This window comes from Notolepis coatsorum (assembly GCF_963971535.1).
Source record: "Notolepis coatsorum genome assembly, chromosome: 20".
NCBI classification, from domain to species: Eukaryota; Metazoa; Chordata; class Actinopteri; order Aulopiformes; family Paralepididae; genus Notolepis; species Notolepis coatsorum.
In genome coordinates, this window is record NC_140184.1 from 59156027 (window position 1) to 59182456 (window position 26430).

The following is a 26430-nucleotide window of genomic DNA, read 5'->3' on the forward strand; positions in this document are numbered from 1 at the left end:
AGCTGGATTCGATACCAGTGTCTCTGCGGTGGTAGACAGACACTTAGGGCTAAATCCACAAAGAATGGATTGCACGGAGCAAGTTGCACCCTTACTTACAATGCATTATGAATTGAAAATGGGGGACCCTGATGTAAACTAGACGAAAGTCTTTCTCTGGTCTGCATCCCCTTAACAATTGTGTGTATTGAGCCGTACTGTATTGTACCCATTCTGCAATCTGTTAATAAAATGTTCATTCAATCTATCACTGTGCAGATTGATTGATTGAATGAAAGTTTTATTAACAGATTGCAGAATGGGTACAATACAGTACGGCTCAATACACACAAGTGTTAAGGGGATGCAGACAAGAGAAAGACTTTCGTCTTGTATACATCAGGGTCCCCCATTTTCAATTCATAATGCATTGTAAGTAAGGGTGCAACTTGCTCCGTGCAATCCATTCTTTGTGGATTTAGCCCTTAGTCCGCTGCGCTACCCGGCCGCCCTTAATAATAATAATTATTGAAAAGTTCTGGGTTTATAAAGTCGTATTTGGGGGCAATTGACCAATGGTTTGCTTTCAACCCATGAACTCCTTCCTCTCTCACCTTTTTATATATATTTTTTTATTGTATCTACTAAAACTGTATTGTATTGTATTGTTTGTTTTGTAAAGTGTCTTTGAGCATTAGGAAAAGCGCTATATAAATATTTACTTATAATACTTTTTATATATATCTTTTATATATATATATATTTTTACTTTTTTATATAAATCTAATTATTATTATTAGGAATGGTAGGCTTTTAGGCGGCTGAGTGGCGCAGTGGGCAAGGCACTCGCCACCAACGCAGGAGATGCTGGTATCGAGCCCAGCTCTCGGCGTTGCTACCGGCTTGGCCGGCCGTCATACTAACACAATTGGCAAGTGTTAGAGGGTGGGAAAGCCGGTGGGTGGGGATTGGACGTTGTGGACAGCGACTCCTACAGGTCGGTTGGGTGACGCCGGTGCGGCGGAAACAGGAAGTAGCGGGGGCAGCGTGAGCCTCCCACGCATTACTCCTCACCACTGAGAGTTCGAGCTGCTGCGGTGAAAAGATGCGACAGGCTGCCTCCTCGTGTACCGGAGGGGACACGTGGTGATGCAAGGCTTCTATCCTCACTACAGCCGACCAGTGGGAGGCATAGTCTAGCAACGTTCAAGATAGGGGAGGGAAGAATTGGATAATACGAAATTGGGATGTGTGACGGCCACACCATTTGCCGCACATCAGCACTAATGTCGGTAACCACTACACTCCCTCACTACACTCCCCTTTCTTTTCATTTTGTCCTTATGCATTGTTAACATCCATAATACCCATACACAAATCAAATAATGACACCACACATTATTATTGTTTCATATACCATACTTCCATCTTTATTTGCATTATGATATATTACAAGGTCCTAAGTTAGTGCACACTTAGTTTACATTGTTTACCATAATTGTTTGCTCATGCTGTTTCTTTGTCTTACATGTTTGTTTGGTGTTCCGGGCGGTGCTCTGCTCTTCCTGGTGGCAACTGGCAAAGGACCAGTAATTCTTCTTCTTCTTCGTTTGAATTTTATTGGCGGTTGGCACATCCTTCAGGGTGCATTACCGCCACCTCCTCTATCTTGACACGGTCGTAACTTTACAATAGCGCCCTCTTCTGGCCCCCTTTACCTCCCACAATGTTCATTCTGCGTTCACCATCCTGAAGTGCAGCTAACGCTGCCTCCCCCTGACTGAGTCCCCCTCCGCGATACACGCTTCGCCTCCCGTGGCCTGACTCTGAACTACTCGCTCACTCACACCCCCCTTCTCTAACTCTACTTGATCAGCCACCCTCTTTAACTCCCTTATAACATCCTCCACTGTCAACCCCTTCATACCCAAGTGTCCCACTGCTGCTTGAACTACCAACTTGGTCCTATCTGTCCTACCACTAACCATCGCTGTTGTGATCACTACTCCTGCCACAGAGGCCACTATATCCAACTTCTCGCCCCACACCCTCCTTTTCTCCTCCTGTACTTCCTCTACTGTCAGATGCCCTTTCCTAAAACCCTGTTCCCTATCTTGCTTTCCCTGATCCTCCTGCACTATCCTCACTGCCAACTGCCCTTCTCTAAATCCCTGTCCCTTGTCTTGCTGTCCCTGTCCTACCTTCCTAGCTGCCTCCGCATATGAAATCCTACCTTCCCTTCTCACCTTCTGGACCACTACCTCTCGTCTCATCGCCTCACAACCCCAATACCCTACACTATGCTTCCCACCACAACTACAACACCTCGGCTCCACTCCCTGTTCACACTCCCCATACTTATGCTCCCCACTACATCTACCACATCTCTGCCCCTTCCTACACAACTTAGCTATAAATATGTCCAAACTCCTGGCACATGTAACACCTCAACGGTTTCGGCACAAACTCCCTAACCCTATATGCCAAAAACCCTAAAAATACCACTTTCGGACTAACCTCACCCTCAAACTGAATGACTATCGTCCCTGTCTCCTCCTTCTCTGCCCCTCTCTTCAGCCTTTCTACACTCTTAACTTTCCCATTACGTTCGTCACTCCTCAACTCTCCCAACAGCTGCTCTTCACTAACCTTAATTGGAATTCCACTAATCACCCCCTTGCAACCACCATCCCTTTTCTCCCCTACTATCACTACTCTACTGACATTCACCTGGCCAATGCTCTTTATTTCCCTTGCCTTCTCTACCTGCACTACACTTACACATCCTATAAACAAGTTCCCATCGTCTAACACCCTTGCGTACCTTACCCTTCCTAACTGCAGTTCAATGAGGTTAGACAACTGACTCGGCTCTATTTCCCCAACTCTGTCTCCTCCCTCAAATCGCACCACTACATTCAACCCTTCTACAAAATCCTTCCCTCTGCCCTCATCCTCTGACCCACTCAAGCTATCTCCCCTCTCTTTCTTCCTCTTACTCCCCTTCCCCTCAAAGGACCAGTAATTGGAAGAGGCTGGATTTAAATACGAGAGGCTTGCCGGGAGATACCAACTCCATGAGAAGAGGGGGGGGGGGATTTAATTAGACAATGATGTTCTACTATGATTTATGTATGTTTTAGCTTGACTCAGTTATTGTCTCCTACATAAATACATAGTGTTCTTCAAACTAACTGTTCATTATAAATTATAGATGATTAAGGTTAATGTAATTTATTATTGATGATTTGTCTTTCCCCATGTGTCTGTATTCGTTTGGTCAACCAGTATAAATACCACCCTCTTGTCTCAGTCTGTAGTTCAGTTTTGTTTGGTTCGGTTGATATTTGTGTTAGGTATTTTTAGTTTGTTCTGTTTAAGTTGACCCGAGTTCTGCTGGGCCCAAGAACAGCTTTTTTGTTTATTTGTTATTGTTGCACTTTTTTGTGGTTTTTGTTCCCTGTATTTATATTTTTGGGGGAAATAAACCTTCCTTTGAGCACTCTACCTATGACTCCTCGTGTCTACGCTGTTTGGTCCCTCACAGGATGGGAGAAAAATAGAAAATAAGGAGAAAAAGTGGATAAAAAAAAAGGAATGGTAGGCTTTTTTTTAAATGTTTCTCATCTGGGTAAGAGTTTCTTATCTGGGTAAGAGTACTCTCGACCACTCTTAGAATTTGGTCTTGTCTGAGAGAAAAGCAACAATAAGAAAACATTGCTGAAACAAAATAAGAGGAAATGCTAGTTAAGAACGAAATCTGTTCTTATATCGCTTCATGAATGAGGCCCAATGAATGAGAGAGATTTTGTGGACCCACAGAAGTTTTGTTTTTATACTAAATTAGTTTTATTCAATGGTAGTGCGTTCACTTCTGAAACAGAAAATGTATCCGTATACACAGAACATCCCCCTGGGTGTGTCACCTTTACCAGCGTACCCAATTCATTGTCTATGGAGCAGCTCCAGACTTGATGAAATCACAAGTTTGAGTTTTAGCGCTCTAGTTTTTGGATTAGTTGTTTGTTCTGACTATTCTTTGGACTGTCAGACCATAGAAATAACGTATGGATTCTTAAATTGGGTGTTTCTTTTCTGCTTATTGTTATCTCGGTATAATTTAAAGTGAGGGTGCACCCTCAATAATCTTCAGAGAATTGATAAAGTAAACAAATGAATGACTTCCAGTTCTTGTGCTAAGCTAGGCTAGCATGCAACCAGATATCCCTCTGTACTGGATGCACAGAGATGAAATTGATATCCATCTTCTTGTTTGACTCTGGGGAAGATGGCAAATTATGTGTATTTCCCAGAAATTCCATTGCAAAACAACGCTTGGTCCTGTGGTACATTTACATTTAGTCATTTAGCTGACGCTTTTATACAAAGCGACTTACAAGTTCTGTACGACAAGTCATCAGGAAGGGAACAACTCTATCAGCTGAGTAACAATGTTCATCAAAGTGTTGAGTGCTACAGTGTAGGTTAGTTTATTAGGACACGTGCATGACAGTAAGGTTAGTTAGGGTTAGATCTTTTTTTTTCTTGCCGTCTAAGTGCATGTCTATGGCTTGGGGGGTAGTGGTAGTGATTCGGCCATAAAGATGTGTGTATGTGGATGGGTGCACCAAAGCGTCTTCCTCACTGAAGCTTTGTTTTCGCAGCATCTAGCTTTGGGAAGTCTCTTCCCTTTGAATATTTTTTTTTAACTACAACAGTTGAAATCTTCCACTAGCTCCCCACACTCCAATAAAAATTGGAGAACATGAAAATAAGTGCACCTCTCTGTATTCCTACCATATGTGCAGTTAGCATGCAAGCCGGAGTGGTCTAGCTAGCAACCAGGATACTCAATATGCACTCAATGCCCCCCCCCCCCCCCAAACATAATCAAAAATGTTTTAAAGGAACACGCCAACATTGTGGGAAATTCACTTACAGCAGGGGTCTCAAACTCGCGGCCTGCGGGCCAATTGCGGCCCGAGGGATGATATTTTGCGGCCCCCTACTTGACATCAAAGTTTAGTGTTAATGCGGCCCGCGCGCAACTGTTTGCTGAGTCGTTGCGCAAGAGTTGGACGTTTTATTTATTTTATCACTTGTAGGCTACCATAGCGCAGGCTCATGACAGCAACGTTACGTTAGTGACTTGGTTGAAATGTGATTCCGGAGTGATATCAAGTAAAGTGGAAGGCAAATGCATCCTCGCTATCTCCTCTGACTGCCAGCAGTACTCTGCATGTCCGGCTGCACTGCCACTGTCTGTCTGTGTCTGTGTACGGGTCTGGTCCAATCACATTCAGCGTTCCGTCAGTGTTTTCCCCCCTCACCCACATTCTGCGAATCAGAGGCAGAGTAGGGCGGGTCTTAAACAGTCTGAGTCAGAGCAGAGTTGACAGCGCATATACAGTAAACTCACTCCCAGTTTTATCTCCGTGAGATAAATGTAGCTACTAGCCTAGTTTCGCCAGCAGGGAGCCAGCAGAAAAATATGGCATTTTCAAAGATGGTCAGTAAAAGAAAAGTCGACTGCAATTCAAAGGTGAATGGACTGAAAAATATGCGTTCATCCTGAGTCCCAGCACCAAACCAATGTGACTATATGCCAAGAAACGGTAGCTCTTGTGAAGGGTGGCAATTTGAAAATAATGTATGACTGAAGTGATGGAGACCATGTTTGAAGGCAAACAAAAGCAAATCCCCCTCAGATCGCACAGCAACCAGAATAACTGAAATACTGGCTGGTGATTTGATTAAACAGCTTTGTGATAGAATAAAAAAAAATGCACAGTGCATTTCCATAGCTGTGGATGAGTCCACTGACACCACTGAGACGCCTATGTTCTGAAGAACCATTCATGTTCTGAAGAACTGTTCATGTTCTGAAATGTTATTGCTAAAGATTGAGAAGATTGGATCAGTTGTACTTTTTTTTTGAATACTTGAAACCCTTTTTTTGTGGAATATTTGATGCGGCCCAGCCTCACCCAGGCTCTACCTCCAGCGGCCCCCAGGTAAATTGAGTTTGAGACCCCTGATTTACAGTCTTCTCCAGAGTCAGACAAGAAGATGGATACTAATTTCCCCTCTGTGTGTTCAGTATAAAGTTATATGGCTGCAAGCTAGCCTAGCTTAGCACAAATGAGTAGAAACAGATACGGACCAGCTAGCCTAGTTGTTGCAGCCGGATAGCTTTTTACTGAATGCATAGAGAGGAAACAGGTATCTATCTTCTTGTCTGATTCTGGAGAAGATGGTAAGCACCTTTCCCATAATGTTGCCATGTTCATTAGAGAGCACTTCTAGTTCTATCAGGTCAACCATACTTTTTTTGGAGACTTCAGGTAACAGAGAGACTCAGCCCCTGAGTTTTTCTTTCCTGCAGCCCCCTCCCCCACCATAAATCTGAAAGCATATGGATTCAGTTACATGTCATTTCTCTTCGAAAGCCAAGGGATCAGTATCCATGTGTATCTCACACACGAATGGAAGCAAGCTTGTAAAAAAAAAAACATCTCCCTCTTGTTTCCACTTGAAACAAGAGAGGCTTGTTGGAGTCAGGTAACAGGGAAGGAGGAAGGCCAACATACACACACGCGCGCGCGCGCACACACACACACACACACACACACACACACGCACACGCACACGCACACACACACACATAATCCATGCTCTACTTTTGAGCTTGAGAGCAGATGTGATTTCAGTTATTGTTTAATTTCAGTATACATTTTTTTCTCTCGTGTCGTCATCAGCAAGACTTCACTCCCTGAGCAGCACACGTTTGAGCCAAAACACAAAGCTGAAAACTGTGAAAAGAGTAGTAATGATACTAATGATGAGCTGTGACCGCTGAACCACTAACGCCTTATTATGACTTAAGACACAGTAATTACCACACAATTAGTACTTCATACTCTTAAGACGATAGTAGTTGATTGCTATTGTTTCCACGCAGTTCACACATTTAAAAAGGAATATTAGGATAACTTTAAAGGGACAATAATTCTTGACCCTGTGAAGCTATACTTCGACAGTATGAAGTAAAAACACTTAATAGTAATAGTACTTACTTTGACTCTAGTATGAATGGTGCTTGTGCCCAGTGAGCGCACAGTGAGCCTACTTTAGATTAGATTAAAGTCAAATGTATTGTCATTAGGGATGTCCGATATTATCGGCCGACCGATATTATCGGCCGATATCGGCAGTAAAATGTGATATCGGAAAATATCGGTATCGGTAAAAAAAAAAAAAAAAAAAAAAAAAATTGTTTTTTTTTACATTTATTTAACCTTTATTTACCCAGGCAAGCAAGTAAGAACCAATTCTTATTTTATTTATTGTCAAAAGTATGCATGTTGGTTTAATTCAACAATAAGAGATATGTAATGTTAATTTTTACTTTTTTAATTATCATATTTTGCACAGATAATGCTTACATTTAGAAAGCCTTTTGAATGCATCCAGTGAAATTATTAATTACCTGAAATTATTCAGTTTTTTTGGGGGGAAACCCTGCATATATCGGTATCGGTTGATATCGGTATCGGTATCGGTATCGAAATTAAGAGTTGGACAATATCGGAATATCGGTATCGGTAAAAAAGCCAATATCGAGCATCCCTAATTGTCATCATACAGCACAAGTAGGCCTACAGTACAACACAAATAAGTTTGGCATCCAACCAGATTGCAAATGTAACAGTAAAGTGCAACAGCAATATACAATGTACAGGTGATTAATAATAATAATAATAATAATGGATTGGATTTATATAGCGCTCTTCGTGACACCCCAGTAACCCCAGAGCGCGTACAGAGTCCATTATTCCTTCATACACAGTCATACCGGTGGTGGTAAGCTACAATTGCAGCCAGAGCTGCCCTGAGGCAGACTCACGGAAGCGTGGCGAATAATCATCGCCTACGGCCCCTCCGACCACCACCAACATTCATTCACATGCATACACATTCATACGAGGCAAGTAGGTTAAGTGTCTTGCCCAAGGACACAACGGCAGTGGGATGGACATGGGCTTGAGCGGGATTCGAACCACCAACCCTTCGATCATTGGACGACCCGCTCTACCCCTGAGCCACGCCGCCCCACAAACTGGGTAAACTGGGTATACAATATATAAATGAGTACTACTGGGTGTAGTACTAATCAGATGTATGTACAGAGTTGTAATACCAATATGTACCGTGATACAGGTCAGGTATAAAGACAGTATGGTCGTAGTCATACTGGCCAGCAGTGTAACTAGTAAGAGTAGGTAAGGGATATGTACAGGTATAGATATAGTATATGTAACATATGTGGATAGATAGATATATGGTAAGAATATTTATATATATATATATATATATATATATATATATATATATATATATATATATATATATATATATATATATATATATATATATATACATACATACGGTATACAGCATTATTGTACATGCTATGATACAGAGTAATATGGGTTATATGCAGGTGTATAAGTAGGAATATAGTAGGATTATATGCAGACAGATATGTATATGTATATATATGCAGTAAATATAAATATATAATGTATATATGCTGTATACAGCACTGTTGTACATGCTATCATACAGTTATATGGGTTATATGCAGGTCTATAAGTAGGTATAGAAGGATTATATGCAGGTATGTACAGACTTACCACAGGAGCAGCATGTGAAGCAGTTGGTGTGGTATAGGTTCCCCATGGCTTGGCAGGCTTGGCTAGCTCCATACACACCCTTCCCACATTTGATACAGATACCTGAAAAATATATAAACAAATATATTTTATAAAGGACACGCATCATAATGGACTGTATTTATATAAGGCGCAGTCAACTTATGCCTCACATTCAAAAATAAAACATTTAACGGTCCAAATAGCCGTCCGATCAGTATTTTACCACTGCTAAGCAAAATAATAGAAAAAATAGTATTCAAACAGGTCATGGATTACTTTTTCAATAACAATCTGCTCTCAGCCTTTCAGCATGCATACAGGGAAGGTCATTCTACGAGCACTGCACTCTTGCAAATGAGTGATGACTGGTTATCAAGTATGGATAACAAGAAATTAGTAGGTGCCGTTATGTTGGATTTCAGTGCAGCATTTGATGTAATTGATCATACCTTGCTTGTAGATAAGCTAAAGTGTTACGGTTTCACCTCCAATGCACTATCATGGTTTATAAATTATCTCTCAGGGAGACAACAGAGAGTCTTCTTTAATGGCAGCTTTTCAAAATGGAATCCCATTAACTGTGGGGTTCCACAAGGCAGGGCTGTACGTTAACTTTTTTTGCACATAGCACTGGTGCTACAGAGGTTGATAGTTTTGTAGCACAGGCCAAAATCTTGTAGCACAAGTATAAAACTTGTTATATTTGTAACAGTCACAAATGTGCCTATTGTATTTGTGTTATTTAGTTGCAGTGCCATGTTTGGCTGTCATTTAGTATATCGCCATGTGTTATTATTACTATGATACTCTCATATGCTATTTTCAATTAATATCATAAACAACATAAGGAATATTAGCATAATTTTGAGTGGACTGAAGGAATGAGTCAGCGTTAATAGTTTTAAATGCAAATAATTTATTGAAACATAGAAGTGGGGTCGGTTGGGACACACACACACACACACACACACACAATGGGGGACCCTGATGTAAACAAGACAAACGTCTTTCTCAGGTCTGCATCCCCTTAACAATTGTGTGTATTGAGCCATACTGTACTGTACCCATTCTGCAATCTGTTAAATAAAGTTCTCATTCATTCATTCACACACACTGTTTCAACTCACCACCCCCGCATCATATTGTAGTCTAGTCTGTCTTCAAACTTCCACTCCTCTCGAAACTTGTTTATTTGAATATCAACATTATCTGTCCATCCTCAGTTTACTATAATATACTCCTGTCCTGACTAGTGACTTCATCATCTTTCCAAACGCACGCACGCACACACACACAGGGAAGGGGAGAGAGTGCCCCCCCATTTCCCTTTCCACACTGTGTCTGCTGGCTCTGCCTGTGATCAGGATTAGCTTGTTAGCTTGCTAACGTTGTAGTGATTGTAATGGTACATAAACGTTAATTTCGGGCGATGTGCGCATAAAGGAATGGCGACGGTGCAAAGCATGTAGATGCATTTGACCCGTTGCGAGAAGAAAAAAACACCACGGACTTATTTCGGGACGTGTAGGCGCACTGCTGTGTTAACGCAGCAACCGACCAACGCGCTGCTCTGCTTGCAGAAGGCGCACGGATAGGGCGGATATGACTCGTCGAGTTGTCACAAGAGTTTTTTCAAAATAAGATTATCATATGCACCTGAACGTTGCTAGCTTTCGGAGCCTAGCTGGAGCTGCGCGTGGGCAGAAATGAGACCCGCTACAGGATTTTCAAAATAAGAGTATCTATATGAACCGAATCCCTATCGCACCAGTGCTACTGAAGTAAATCCATCCATCGCACAGACCGCTGTTGCTGTAGCACGTGCGAGATATATGTCGCACTGTACAGGCCTGCCACAAGGAAGCTGCCTAGGGCCTTTGTTATACTCCATCTTTACCAATGATTTACCGTTGGCTGTAAAAAATGTTAAAACAATTATGTATGCTGATGACACAACATTATACAGTGCAGCTACAGCTGAGCAAGATGTAACTGACACCTTAAACAGGGCCTTAACAGACATTTATGAATGGATTGAGTGCAACAAGTTGGTGATAAATATCTCTAAGACAAAGGCCATTGTGCTTGGATCTAGACACATGTTGGGCATGCATCCTCAATTAAAACTGTCAATTGGCACCACACAAATTGAACAAGTGAACACAATAAAACTTCTCGGAGTTACTATTGATAGCTCCTTATCTTGGTCTAAACATATAAATAATATTGTCATTAAAATGGGTAGAGGAATTTTTATGACTAGGAAATGTTCTGCTTTTATCACTCCCTCCATAATGAAATCTGTTATTCATTCTTTGGTTTTGTCTCATTTAGAATACTGCCCTGTTATCTGGTCGTCAGCTACAAAATCGAATTTAAAAAAGTTGCAGGTTGCTCAGAATAAAGCGGCTCGCCTGGTACTAGGCTGTTCATACAGGACAAGTATTGGTTTTATGCATGAACATCTGGCATGGCTGATGGTTGAAGATAAAGTATCGATGAGTCTTCTAATGCTGCTGCGGAACATTATTAGCACTGGTAAGCCATCTAGCTTGGCTCAGCAGTTAGAAATGACTTCTGAGCATGGTTACAACACTAGAGGAGCCGCTTCTGGTAACATCAGAACAAAATCAGCACCAAAATCAAATTTTCTCAAACTCACTGACATATATAGGTCAATAGCACTCTGGAATGCTCTGCCGAAAAACATCTCATCCACAATACATAATAAAATTACTTTCAAAACAAATATTAAGAGATATCTTGCAAACATGTCAAGTATGTAACTGTTATCTGTGTATTATATATATATTTTTTTTTAGTTTGACAGGAATGTTAGATTTTATAATGTGAATTTGTATATTTGTATTAATTTTTAATTTGTGTTTTGTTTAAATTTTTATTCGTATTCTTTCTTGTACATTTGTAATGTATTTTTTTTGTCTAGGACCCCAGGAAGACTAGAGGCTCTTTCATGGGTCTCTAATGGGGATCCTTTAATAAACATAAACATAAACAAACATTCACCCATGTTTCACTCAAGGACACTTCGACATGCTGCTGGTATTATTACCAGGAATATTATTACCAGGAACCTTCTGATTACCAGATGACCGCTCTACTTCCTGAGCCACTGTCGCCCCCCAGCCATCATCCAGCCATAATCAGGAAGTGTCCGTTTAAAAAATAATAATAATAATTTTATACACACCCTCCTGGAAGGGAGTTAAAAAAATGGTTTGGTTAACTACTAGGGCTGTCCCCGACTGTCCCCGATTTGAATGGTCGACTAGGATTGGCCAAAATTTGCCGTTAGTCGACTATTGGTCGACTTAAAAAAAGTATAATATTTTTAAACTTTTTATTTTTTATCATTCCATTTGGGCTGGGCTGGTAAGCATCTAAGTGTCAGCGCTAGAGGTTGGAAATAGCAGCACGGTGTGGATAATATTTCCAGTTTGAGAAATCTGGATTTGTGAATTTGTGAAAAATAACCTCATCATTCCTTTGGGGCGAGATCTTTGACAACTGAAAACTGTTTTGGGGGTTTTGCTAGGCTCCCCCTTAACTTGGGTCATTTCACCCCCAAATTCCATCTTGCGTCTTTCTAACTCCAAGCCCTCGAGTTTGAATGATTTCATTCAATATATCACAGTCAAATTCATTTTAATAGCAATAAATCGTCTAAGTTCCATAGTTCCCCGTTGAGCTTTGCTGTATGATGTGTAATTTACCAGTCCAGCGGAATGGAATTTAAAGATTTCACAGCAGTTTGAGCCTGACAACCTGTCAAACTGTACCACATGAAAGCACTGAGCAGTCAGAGCTACTGTGTAGTCTACATTTACATTTACATTTAGCCATTTAGCTCAGGGGTTCCCAAAGTGGGGGTCGTGAGCCGCCGCGGGGGGGTCGCCAGATGATTATAACCTAGGTGGGGAACAACCAGGAGATCACTGCAACTAGGCCTGCCACGATAACACATTTTGCTGGGCGATTAATTGCCCCCGAAAATATCGCGATAAGCGATATTATTGCGACCGGTTAGAGATTTTTTTTTTTGGAGAAATTTATTTCCCAAAACTTTTATTTTGAAGCCCACCGCTCCGTCTTTTCCGGTGTTTAAGACTTTTATTTTGAAGCCCACCGACCGGACCGGAAGTATTGTTGTGATTATTTCAGGTACTTTTTGGGTACCAGAAAAGTCACGTGAAACACTGCAGACCACTGAATAGAGACGCGTCTCTAGGATTTCATAATCATTATGTTTGCAGCAGGCACAAGTGCTATAAACAAAGGATAGTCACTGTGTATTCTGCCTCATTTATTGATTAAACAAAACCGACATCAACACAATTTGCCACCGAGCGGAGAGTTTAGTCTCGCAAAAAGATCGCTGACTTGTTAAGGCTTGTTGTTAGGTTAGGTGCTAATGTTGTGCTAGCGTTTTAGCATGGCTATCGTACATAGCGTGATCAATATAACTCGCTATTGATTGTTTGTATGAGTAACGTTAATGCTAGTAGAATAGACACAACGTGAGGTAATCACCATCCATTTTAAACCGGTTATTACCTAATGCTAACGTTAGCAAATAGACGCGACTGGTAACGTTACAGCTTGTTAGCCTAATGCTCGTTAACGTTAGCATAGACAGCCTAGCTAACGTTAACGCTTGTAGAATAGACACAATGAGAGGTAACGTTAGCGTTAGCAGAATAGACACAACGAGGGTCTCGTTAATGTTGTTGTTGATTGATTGATTGAAAACTGTGTTTACTCTGTTTGTATGAGTAACGTTAATGCTAGTAGAATAGACACAATGTGCTGTGCTCTGTAGTAAAGCCAGCGGCCCGCCTCCCAACACGGACAGTGACTGACAAGGGGCACTGGGTCCGCCTCATTAAAACAAACGCGCAAATAGCAATTAATCGCGCCCGTCAAAATCATTGCATTCATTTTAATTATCGCGGCAATTAATCGATTTATTGCTTATCGCGGCAGGCCTAACTGCAACTCACACAAGTTGGAGAACTATCTCTCTCTCTCTTGCTCTCACACACACACAAAGGGAGCCGCATGTGATTGGTGGAGGAGGGACCCTTACAAAAAACTGTTGTTGCTAATCATTGACACATGCTAGCCTGTAATAATCCCCCCCAGAAAAGGGTTAGAATTATAAAATGAATATGTGGTGTTATGATCAGGGCTGAAGTTGAATAAAAGATTGTATTTTTTTCAATCTGACATTACAAAAAAACTGAAAATCCATCAAAATCAGTGTTGTTGCTAATCTAGCCTGTTATTTAACAATAATTTGTGATGCCATCACAAACACTGGCATTTAAAGGGTACAAATAAAAAAAATCCTGCACCAGAATGCAGGAAATGAAGTCTTTGTAACAAAAGATTTCCTGGTGGGGGACCCCCAGACCCCCTGCTTAAAAAGTGGCCTGACTGGGGCTATATTTTGCACTATATTTCCTGGCCTGAATGATTTCCCCAGTCCGGCCCTGGTTAAAAGCCTCCAATGCTTATTAGTGTGTGTGTGTTTGAACGTTTGCATGTTTCAACCATACATTTCCATTTATATATAAAAAAAAAAAAAAATAATTGAATTATAATTATAATTTAAAAATAAGAAAAATGTACCTCCTATAATAGTGGGGGTTGCGGCTCTCTGACACCGTTATTTGGGGGTCGCAGCCTGAAAAGTTTGGGAACCCCTGATTTAGCTGACGCTTTTATCCAAAGCGACTTACACGTTCTGTACAACAAGTCAGCAGGAAGGGTACAACTCTGGCAGCTAAGTAACATTGTTTGTCAAACAGCACCGTGTGGCGTGACGGGGGAGTGAGTCAGCGAGAGCCCGTCAGGATCAGGACTACTACGGCCTGTATTTTGAAACTGCTATGGGGAAATGGCCACTGTACTGAAAGAAACAAACGGTCAACCTGGGGTCTGGAAAGCCACCTTGGTCTGAGTCTGGGTCTTCAGCGCAGCAGCAGTGACCCCTCGGAGAAGGAAGAGACAGAGAGGGAAAGAAGGGGAAAAGACACTGGGCCCAAACTATTTGGATGTAGCGGCAAACTAATGATCCTCCCAACTCTCATGCACAAGATTGTCTTGGCTGGGGTCACATTCCACAGCGAGAGAAGGGTCAGAGCCTGGGCGGGGTCAGCGCAGGGTCACGACGCCTACAGGACAGGACGTCCCGTCACAAACACACACACCACCAAACCCCCCCCCCCCCCCCCCCCACCACCGCCAATGACGAGTGAAATGATAAAAGTGTCATTACCTCCTCTTGGGTGAGATCTGACACTGTGGCTAAAAGGTTTAGCTAGCTTTAAAATAAATAAATAAATCAGCATCTCAAGCTTACTTGGAGTGAGGATATGTCCATTCTCTCAATGGTGTGATCCCTGTGTTGCTTCTGCAGTTATATACAGCAGTCATTTTCATTTAACATTCATATCAGCTCTAACATGGTCTAAGAGACGACTTTGCAAAAACGGATAGAGGACAAGGATACTGCAACTATCCAAAGGTCTTTTTTTCTATTCAAATGAGAGGCTTTCATAAATACAAGTTCAGCTGGATCAAAGTCAAATATTGGCAATTCCTATTGCAACCTAAACTGGTGACTTTGCTACTGCACTCAGCAAAGATAACAGAAGAAAAGGAGGGCTATTCTTTGTGATAAGGATTAACGGCCAAACCATAAATCATCTTAATCACCCTAACGACTTTGCCAAAATAAATCCATGATAGCCCTTGGCAAACAAACCAAAAAACATTATTGCCAGCGTGCTTGATCCCATATCTCTGTGTTTCTACCTCTTCTACTCTGATGAAAGGCTCTACCAATTTGATTTGGTTGGCGTTTGAGGGCAATAGATCTTGTACCTGATGCAGACTGATTACAATATCCTCTCAGCTGGCAGCAGTTAGTCTGAGGTTGCGTGTTCATCTGCACAGCCATTCTCCTACACAGAGAGCCCAAAGAGGAAGTAGACTAACTGGTGCTACCTATACTCATATTATTCCCCCTTCAAGTTCAAGTTTCAAGTTGGCTTTTATTTGTCACGTATAAAGTACATGTACATTACAGTGAAATGCTTGGTTCTGTATGAGCCCCTGAGAATGTGCTTCATACAGTAAAAAAAAAAAAGTAAGTAAAAGAGGAATAAGTCCCAACCCTATACAAATATACAATATACATTATACAAACTAAAGTACAACCTAAGTACAATGAAGTAAAAATGCAGACAATGAGGTACAAAAACTTAGTTTTTGATGCAAAATGAGGTATGGATGTAGTCAGGGGTGCAGTCGTGCACACACGCGGTTACACGCCGTGTTATTAGATCACTGAGGCAGAACTACGCAGAAGTACGCGCGATCGCGCACGGATGTGTACGTGCGTGTACACGCACACAAAAATGCGCTGTATCCATTCGTTGTGTCTAAGTACCCGTCCGGCGGCCACCGTTTTACATAACAAAAAGCGCAGGTAGACTAGGTGTCTGGGTGTTGGCTATCTGAATGCATCTCCCCCTTCATTCTGTGTGACGGCAGTGGAGGTGAATACTAATGTGGCTCGGAATTCGTGATGGGGTCTACCTGCTTATGATTGAATCAAGCGTCTGCCGTGCTGCGCGCCAGCTTTCCAATTGCTCTCGCGCGCGCACATTCACACAAATATAGAGCAAGAAGAGCGTGTATGATAGAAAGATTGCACTTGCGTATATGCGCTTGTGTGTGTGTGTGTGCGTGCGTGCGTGTGTGTGTGTGTATAACTGCGCGCGCGAGTGGGTGTGAGCGCACCACAAGGTTCATCACCAAACCTCCCTTGCTGTGCACTAGGAGTCATGCACACACAAACTTCAAGTAAACACAAGTTGTCTGATTATTTTAAGTTTGCTTTTGTGTTTGTGTGTAAAACAATTTCTTTAATTGAATTAACTTGAACTAAAAGTAAATACAAACTAAATTAACAATGTAACTTACATTGTTAATTTAGTTTGTATTTACTTTTCTAGTTTAAGTTGATTCAATTAAAGAAATTGTAACTACTATTGCATTTAAAACATTGTTTGTTTTTCAACCATATCTGTTGACAATATAATTTCTTTATATATTGAAGGCTACATCCTGCTACCTTTTTCAGCTTCTCTATTTAAAAAATAAAATAAAATAAAAAATCTGTTCTGTGCGCATGCACGTACCCGCGCGCGTGTGCGCGTGCACGTGACGTGGCGTGTTACCAGTTCCCATATTACGACTGCACCACTGGATGTAGTGTTAAAGTGTTTAAGTGTCTAAAGTGATTATTTTTTTAAAGTGAGTGTGTGCATATGGATGTGTGTGCAATGAGTGTGTAGATGGGAGTCATTGAGTATCTTGATGGCTTGGGGATAGAAGGTCCTTCTGAGTCTTTCTGTACTGACCATGAGACTCCGGTAGCGCTTGCTTGACCGCAGCAGTGCAAAGAGGCAGTTATTTGGAGACCCAACATATTGACATTATTAACATATTGAATAGATAATATTATATGTTATATTTTTAGACTCAGTTTAGCCGTAATTACTGATAGTTTGATCTTCCCTGGGCGCTACAATGGTAGGAAATCACAGTGGAAACTTGAATGAATGAATGAATGAAAACTTTATTTAACAGATTGCAGAATGGGTACAATACAGTACAGCTCAATACACACAATTGTTAAGGGGATGCAGACCAGAGAAAGACATTTGTCTTGTTTACATCAGGGTCCCATATTATCAATTCATAATATGATGAATTGAAAATGAGGGACCCTGATGTAAACAAGACAAAAGTCTTTCTTTTTATTTTTTGCTTTAATCCCTGTATATACCTGTATGTCATGTATGTCCCTATGTCATGATGTCATGTATGTTGTGTATGTCATAAATGTCACTATGAATTGAAAATGGGGGACCCTGATGTAAAAGTCTTTCTCTGGTCTGCATCCCCTTAACAATTGTGTGTATTGAGCCATACTGTATTGTACCCATTCTGCAATCTGTTAAATAAAGTTTTCATTCATTCATTAATTCATTAATTCATTCATTCATTCATAGTGTCTTTATATCTATCGTTCGTTGAATTTCCTTTGACTGGTTGCAATTATGCTGCAGTTTCGACTCAAGTGCAAATATAACCATAAACCATGTGTCAACCATGCTGAACGTATTAGTTGATGTCAATGAAAGGTTCATGAGAGGCACATTTCCATTTTAAGAGGAGAAACGGCTGCTGGAAGTGGAAACCAGAGTAAAGAGGGACAAGGATGCAAAGTAACCAGTGATCTGTGATGATTTCAAGGTTGCTGCTAAGAAGCCTATAATAGCCCCTTGAATAAGGATGTGGTTAGCATTTTACAGGACGGTAGGGAGATCGTTGAACTTCTCACGTTATTCATCTAAACCAGATCCTAAATCCCTGGTGCTTTCATGGGACAGCATTCATGTACATGTGATAAGGACAGGATACAGTGTAGTGGACTCAGTGTTAGGGGCTGGGAAGAAAATGAGAGCTCCCAATATATTATTATAATACTTGGGACCACAGTAATAATGCTATCCTTAACCCTTTCACTACCACACTCTTTTTGTATCACAAACAGTACTGTATTTGCTAATCTGGTATGTCATAAATGTATAGATGTAGCAGTACTGTCAATCTGTATGTCGTGTGTATGTCATATATGTTATGATGAATTGAAAATGGGGGACCCCAGGGTTAGAAAAAAAAAATGTAATGTTAATGTCTCCATATATAGGGCTCTACGCTAATTCTTTTCCCAAGGAGCACATGTGCTCCTAAATAAAATGTCAATAAATAAAATCTAAATAAAAATGTTGGAGCACACAAATAAATTTAGGAGCACAGTGAAAATTGTTCAAGTAACACAGAGTTTATTAACAAACTATTTATTATATGCATATTATACTGTGCGTGTGCATACTAAGGGCTAAACATCTGTGCAAAAAAAGCACATACCACCAAAATCACAAATTGGCCCATGCCTACTAGACGCAAAGGATATCGGTTGTCAAGCTTTTGTATGTTGTAGTCTTGTCACGATACCAACATTTTTACTTTGATACAGATAGGAAAGGCAATGTAATATATTATTAGATGACAGAACATGGAAAATTCTTTATACAATTATTTAATTCATTATAATTGAAACGCTTGAATAATAGTTAATTAATAGTTAATACAATTATTCTGTTACAGCTACAACTGAGCTATAATTTATACGTATAGCTACTGTCCATCAATGTCTTCCTTTTGAATGAAAGAGAGAGAGATGTAGAGAGGGAGAGGGAGAGAGAGCGAGACACACACACAGATAGACAGATATTCTCAGCCCCCCTTTCCTCTGAGCGTTCCCAGTGATGGCTTACTATGTGCGTGTGTCTGGATGTCTATGTGCGTGTGCAAACGGGAACGGGACACACATCTGTGCAATAGCACACACCACCAAAGTCACTGGCTGGCCCACAGTGTGCGTGTATGTGCGTGTGCTAACTTCGCTAATGTTATCCGCCTCAGTAACATTAGCTGCCTTGCCGGATTCCTCTTTCTCCTCGTCTCTCTTTTGCTCAAAATAAAAATAAAATGTTTCGGTTCGCACACGCATATTATTAGGGGCAAATACGAGGGAAATGCTCGCACTGTAGAGCATATATATAATTAGTAAACTGTCTGGGGCTTTTCTTGCCCCCCCCTTAACTGATTTTCGAGGGCATTTGGTAAATTTTCGAGGGCATTTTGCCCCAAGCCCCCGTTAATTTCGAACCCTGGGGGACCCTGATGTAAACAAGACAAAATTATTTCTCTGGTCTGCATCCCCTTAACAATTGTATGTATTGAGCTGTACTGTACTGTACCCATTCTGCCATCTGTTAATAAAGTTTTCAATCAATCAATCAATCAATCAAACACACTACAAAGGGTTAACACTTTCACTACCACACTACAGAAGGTTAACGCTTCCACTACCAGACTACAAATGGTTAACGCTTTCACTACCACACTACAGAAGGTTAAAGGAAAACTCCAACATTTTGGGAAATTAGCTTATTTGCCATCTACCCTGGAGTTAGACAAGAAGATACATACCTTTTTCTTCTCTGTGCATGCAGTAGGAGTAGGAAGACTTTGGGAACTAGGCTAATGGAGGAACCTACTTCCAGTGACTGACACTAAGCTAGGCTAACGGTGTGCGTCTTCCTACTCCTACTGCATGCACAGAGAAGAAAAAGGTATGTATCTTAACACTTCAACATTTTTGGAACCCTGGAGTTAGACAAGATACATACCTTTTTCTTCTCTGTGCATGCAGTAGCAGTAGGAAGACGTTGGGAACTAGGCTAATGGAGGAACCTACTTCCAGTGACTGACGCTAAGCTAGGCTAACGGTGCACGTCTTCCTACTCCTACTGCATGCACAGAGAAGAAAAAAGGTATGTCTAACTCCAGGGTAGATGGCAAATAAGCAAATTTCCCAAAATGTTGGAGTTTTCCTTTAACCTTTCACTACCACACACACAATACAATAATGTGGTGGAAAGTCATAATGTATCCTGTATCAATACCCCCCACGCCCCACCCCTACTCAGTATGGTATAAAATAAAAGATCATCTTATGGTGACTTAAATACCGTTGGATGAATTGTAGAAAATCGGTCTAGGCTGATAAGTAAACATGATATGTTGGTATCCATTAAAAGTGGAATTGAGCCCACGCTGTTGATGGTAAGTGGTATTTTGTTGTTAAATGTGTTATATTACTATATATTATTATTATTATTATTATTATTATTATTATTATTATTATTATTATTATTATTATTATTATTATTATTATTATTATTATTATTATTATTATATAATATACTACATTCCAACAGCCATCACTGATATAGAGTGTCTGGTCAGTAACATGGGTCTCCCAGTCCCTCCGCTCTGCAGTAAACACAAAATACATTCTGGTATCCATTCCCACTTTATCCAAACAGGAGAGAGAACCCTAAGCCAAATTTGCTTACTGCACTTTTCTTTTTCAAATACATATTTGCTTAAAACTCTTTTTTATTTCTTATTTGATTAAAATGTTTTCAGTGTGGAGTTCTCACTCCTGATTGGATAAAGTGGGAACGGAATACCAGAACATTTATTTTCCGTTTACTGGAGGGACTGGGAGACCCATGTAACTGACCAGACAATAATATTGTATATCAGTGATGGCTGTCGGAGTGTAGAGCTATTATTTGACCATGTAGACCACTTATTTTAACAAACAAAAAATACCACTTACAGCACCTTCAAGTGAATCGATGTGAGGATGAAAGACCAGACAACACTGACCTTATAAAGCTTTAAGTTGACTGCTGAGTGAGTCGAATAAAAGCCATAAGCAAGTTAGCATAATGATCCAAAGTGGTAGAAGAGGTTGATTTGAACTGCATTCATTTGAGCTGATCATTCTGGTTCACACAGGGATGATAGCCCTCTATCATCATAATAAACACTGTATATAATTGTATTTGAGGTGTTGGTGTGTGTGTTGCATCTCTGAGGTGGCTGGCAAGAAACGTGTGTGATTAATGTAACCAGTCAGACCCATTAATATGTGTGCAAAATCCAATGTCAAAGGCACATACTCAGTAGCTAAAATTAAACATTTATTTGGCAGTGCCCTCCACCGAAATACAGTTTGCCTGGAGGCTTCCAGTCAAAGAAATGGAGGCGTATGCTGATTACACTGCTGTTTACAGATGCACTGCATCTCCACTGAGCCAAACAAACCTGTGGTCCCCGCTTACCATATCCTATTCCCCAAAACACACTGACTTACCATATCCTATCCCCCAAAACACACTGACTTACCATATCCTATCCCCCAAAACACACTGACTTACCATATCCTATCCCCTAAAACACACTGACTTACCATATCCTATCCCCCAAAACACACTGACTTACCATATCCTATCCCCCAAAACACACTGACTTACCATATCCTATTCCCCAAAACACACTGACTTACCATATCCTATCCCCCAAAACACACTGATTTACCATATCCTATCCCCCAAAACACACTGACATACCATATCCTATCCCCCAAAACACACTGACTTACAGTACCATATCCTATTCCCCAAAACACAGTGACCATATCCTATCCCCCCAAAACACACTAACTTACCATATCCTATCCCCCAAAACACACTGACTTAAAATGTGCACTGTGTAGTTTGTAGAGAGAATTTTGAAACTGAGACAAGTAAAAAGGAAGATAAGATCTATTATACTATTGCATAACTGAATAAACAAACTGTCCTCAGAGGAAACCTGGGTCCTTGGAACACTGTTTGAAACTAGAAAGCTACCTGATAAGTTACCATTTCAGTGTTATTGTTCACAGTGGCAACAAGATCCGCAAAATATTTCCTATTCAAGAGGAAGGCTATCATCTAGACTTAAGTTTGGTTCACAGTGCCTCAAGATTATTGTCTTTTAACTCATTGACCGCCAAACCGGAGATAAGTCGGGTTTCGCCGCCAACGGTTGAGCGCAATACCCGAGAATTCTCGGGTTTTGAATGATCCTTTGATATTTTTCCTTTGATCCCCGCTCTAAACACTCTGCCGGAGCTCCCTAAGGCGTCGATTACACTGCCTGATGTTTTCGTTTAGTTTTCAAGATGAGCTTTCCAGGTCGCAACGTAGTGGCAGCCGAGTTAGACATTTGTTTGCAACCTGAGCACTTTCGTTTTGCCTCCTGAGCACAGTGATGTAGTACAATGCCAAAGCAGTAGGTGGCAGTAGGTGGCGAACATGAAGGCAAATTTCAACCAATCAGAACTTGAATGTGCCAATACACTTCCTGCAAAAAAAATCAACAAGCCGCCATCTTTAAATGCCTCCGTGAGCTATGTAGCCAATGTAGCACTTATTTTTCAGCAAAGAAGTGCAATAAAAGTGCAATAAACAAAACGGATACATTCACTGTGTGTTCTGCCTCTCATTTGTTGATGAAACAAAACTAACATCAACACAATTGACCACCAAGAGCGGATAGTTTAGTCTCACAAAAAGATCTCCGATGTTGTTAGCTACATGCTAACGTGAATGGAATATGCCAGTATAACAGTATAGCATTGTGGCTAGCAGCTCGTTAGCTCACATTAGTTAGCCAGCCAGCACCAAACTGATGATATCAGGAGCTATCAGTAGTAGATAACATTAGACAATGCCTCGTGTATTAAACAAAGGTGAATAGATGACTGGGCCATTTTGTTTACTGCTTGTTAAGATTGAAAGAGGAGCTCTGAGCTAACAGGGTCTGATAGCTAACGTTAGCTCACGTTAGCCAGCTGCTCATGCAATCGTTAATGCTAGCAGAATGGATGTAAACTTTATTTAACATATTGCAGAATGGGTACAATACAATACGGCTCAATACAAACAATTGTTAAGGGAATGCAGACTGTTGTAGCTTGGACTGGGGTCCTTATAACAATAACTTGACAACACATGGTAGCTGCAGCTATTTGGGACAGCTCTGTCGTCACCGGACGTTGGTGAGGGCACGAAGATGTCGGTATCTACTGCGCATGGGCGTTGAGCAACAACGGCTCCGCGCAGATTACATGACACGTTGTCGGCGAGTTTTGGCGAGTAAAACACCATTTCAGCGTTCCCTCTATAGGGCAACGCGTTTTCCCGCCAAAACGGCATTTCTATTTAACAGGGACAGCAAACGTATTTATTCAGCAACAAAACGAAAACAAAAACACCCAGTGTAACCATGGCCTAAGTCTCCCTGGCACCGCTGCCTACGTTAAAATTGCAATGCCGATCAAAGGTGGCAATATCGCCTACCTTTTGAATGGGTCTCTGGACTAGGGGGAGGAGTTCCTGCAGTCAGATTCTCACAGAGGGAATCGGGACACAGCAATTGCTCTGAGATTTGGTGCCTCACAGACCTATTCTTTCCCGTATGATGGCCATGCCCAATATACACAAGTAATGGCGATCGCCATGGGACGACTGGGATTTATTCATTTTGGAGTACCGTCTGACTGAGGTAAGGTCTATCTTAGGTAGTAACCTGCTGGTATTTTTTTTTACCTAAAACATGCTTCTGTACCGATCACTGTTGTATTTTACCGGACCTAAAACATGCTTTTGGTAACGATCGCAGCAGTTCTATTTCATTATGGCTGCCGCTCAGCGTCATCTGCATGCACTTCACTTCGTGCACGAGCACTGAATAAAAAATTCCACAATGTACCTTTACATCCCAACATTCGACTGGCCACACCCCTATCCGCTTACCTTCATAAGCAGGTGTGTGGTCACCTACTCGCCTCCTTCTTCACTTTCACCACAAGGAAGTGCCTTCGGTAGATCCCACACTTGACGAGGTTGTTAGCTGAAGAAAGTTGGAACGGGAAGATACGTTGACATCATATCTTTATTTTCTCTCTCACTATTTTCGAGAAAATACGGCGATATTGTCTTCGTCACTGGAGTGTCTGGAAGATGATGATCATTCTGACTAGGGCTGGGCGATATAACGATAACGATAAATATCGCGATATATTTTAATAATCGATATCGAATATCGAAATAAAAAAAAAATCGAATTTTTTTTTTTTCTTTTTTTTTGACCTGCAACAGGGCAGTTTTAAAACCAGAGACAGTGGACAGACTTGTCTTTCTTGCCTGCAACTTAAAGTAATGGCTTTGCTTGTCCAAATGACAATACTGACCAAATTCAGATTTCTTTTTCTCTTGTCCATTTATTTTGTTTGCTTTCTAATTTAAAATACATTTTGAAACCGTCTGTACACAGTAGGCTATGTGTGCTAGCAGAACTAGACTCCAGTCACGAGTCACAGTGCACATGTGCGGTGGTTTGTCCACCAAAAAAGCGCCAAAAGATCAAAAATAAACTAGCAGAGCCAGAACTGTTCAACTCCTCTGGAGCCACAGCCAGCAGAGAAGCCGGTTTACTTTAGCTTTTAAACCAGCTGCAGCCTGAGAACTGGAGTGTGAGGGGATGTAACACTAAAGATGGCGGCAATGACAAAGAATTGCTGCAAAATAAACATACATCTGTTGTTAAAAAAAAAAAAAAAAAAAAATTATACTTATAACAATTCGATAATTATCGATATCGAGAAATAAAATAAAATTATCATATCGTTATCGCGATATGATTTTTTTCCATATCGCCCAGCCCTAATTCTGACCTCCACCGGCTTTTTCGTATTAGGGGCTTGCGCCGCTGATGTACTCCCCGACTGCAGTCCTCCTTGCTGCGGCTGGATGGGGTTGCCCTCCGGTCATACAGCTGGACTGTAGGAAGCACCGGCTGTTGTGAGAAATCGGTTGCTTCCGGGTGGGGTGAGTATTGTTTTGCTTGCAAGCTCTGGTTGTCTGTTTATGCTATGGGGGTTAGCTGACAATTTTACGAACGTTGACTCCGGACTGGGGTCCTCTGCTTGGCTTCTTAAGCAACGGACGGAGGATCTTGGTTTGAGGCCCATGATGGTCAACCTAGTGGGCCGCGACCAAGACCTGGGAAAAACCCGGGATTCTCTTGACGAGCGGATGCTTCTCTGTCCCGTGCAGGCCCCATCTTTCACATAAATGTGGAAGTACACCCTAACGAGGAAATGTGGGCATAGGATCTTCTTTATCGGGAGTTCCATGCTCAAAGTCGGCTGCAGCCCGGATGGGAATTGTGCTGGCTCCGCTGTATGTCTGGTAAATCACAGTTGAAAACTGTGTTTGACATTTCTTTTTCTTTTCCCTCTTAGGATGGGGAGGGACTTGGACAGCGGCCTGTCTGAAGTGTGGCTTGTTATGTCGTTGTGTACAGTTCAGGTGATAGCTGCTTAGCTGGCGTGCTAGTTGTGGCTTACTGTTGTTAGCCAGTCAGCTGTTAGCTGCGGCGCTAGCTCGTTGTGTTCACCAGGCTAGTAAACGTTAGCTTGTTGCTATCAGTCTGTTAGCTTAATGCTACACTGCTGAAACGTTCTGTGACTATAACATGCCTTAAACACTCTGACTACGACGTCATCTTTGACAGAGGATGTTAGTCGACCCTACACCCGGGTGCCAGTGCCAGCGAGGACTTCGTCAACATGGAGAACGGCGGCTGCGTCACGTGGGATTCATGTCAGTCTGTGTTTCTTTCTTTTTTAAATAAAAAGAGGAAAGAACATGAAGCACGACGGCTCCGTGTCGTTCTCCCAGGTGACTTGGAGGAACAATGTCTGGTGTCTTGCTAGACTATCCATTGATGTGTTTGGGTCTCGACGCGTACATAGTGCTGGCTCGGGGTGTTTCTGTTAAAAATCACGCAGGGGGCTAAGTACGCCTTGGTTGCTTGTTATTAAAACAGCGTTTTTATAGGGCAACTGGGATGGAGTTTTGTCTCTTCCGAGCGCCAGTTTACTAGGTTGTCTCGATGAATTCTCGTTCATATCTGGGGGATGTTAACGGAATAGATGAGGTGAGGCGGACCTTTAAAAAAGTGAATATCAGGAAGGCAGCAGGACCGGACGGCATCCCCGGCCGCGTCCTAAAAGTCTGTGCCGACCAACTGGCCCCGGTATTCACTGACATATTTAACCTGTCCTTAGAACAGGCTGTCATCCCCACCTGCCTGAAGAAGT

The 26430-nt window shown here is 41.5% G+C and overlaps 1 protein-coding gene across 1 annotated transcript in view; it reads right to left on the bottom strand.

The window, feature by feature from the left end:
• The window catches only part of wtip (WT1 interacting protein), a 131812-nt gene that overhangs the window by 69882 nt on the left and 35500 nt on the right, over positions 1-26430 (bottom strand). The window contains exon 2 of the mRNA XM_084337791.1: positions 8676-8777. Within this exon, the coding sequence (XP_084193917.1) occupies positions 8676-8777 (102 nt within the window). The remainder of the gene's footprint in view (positions 1-8675; positions 8778-26430) is intronic.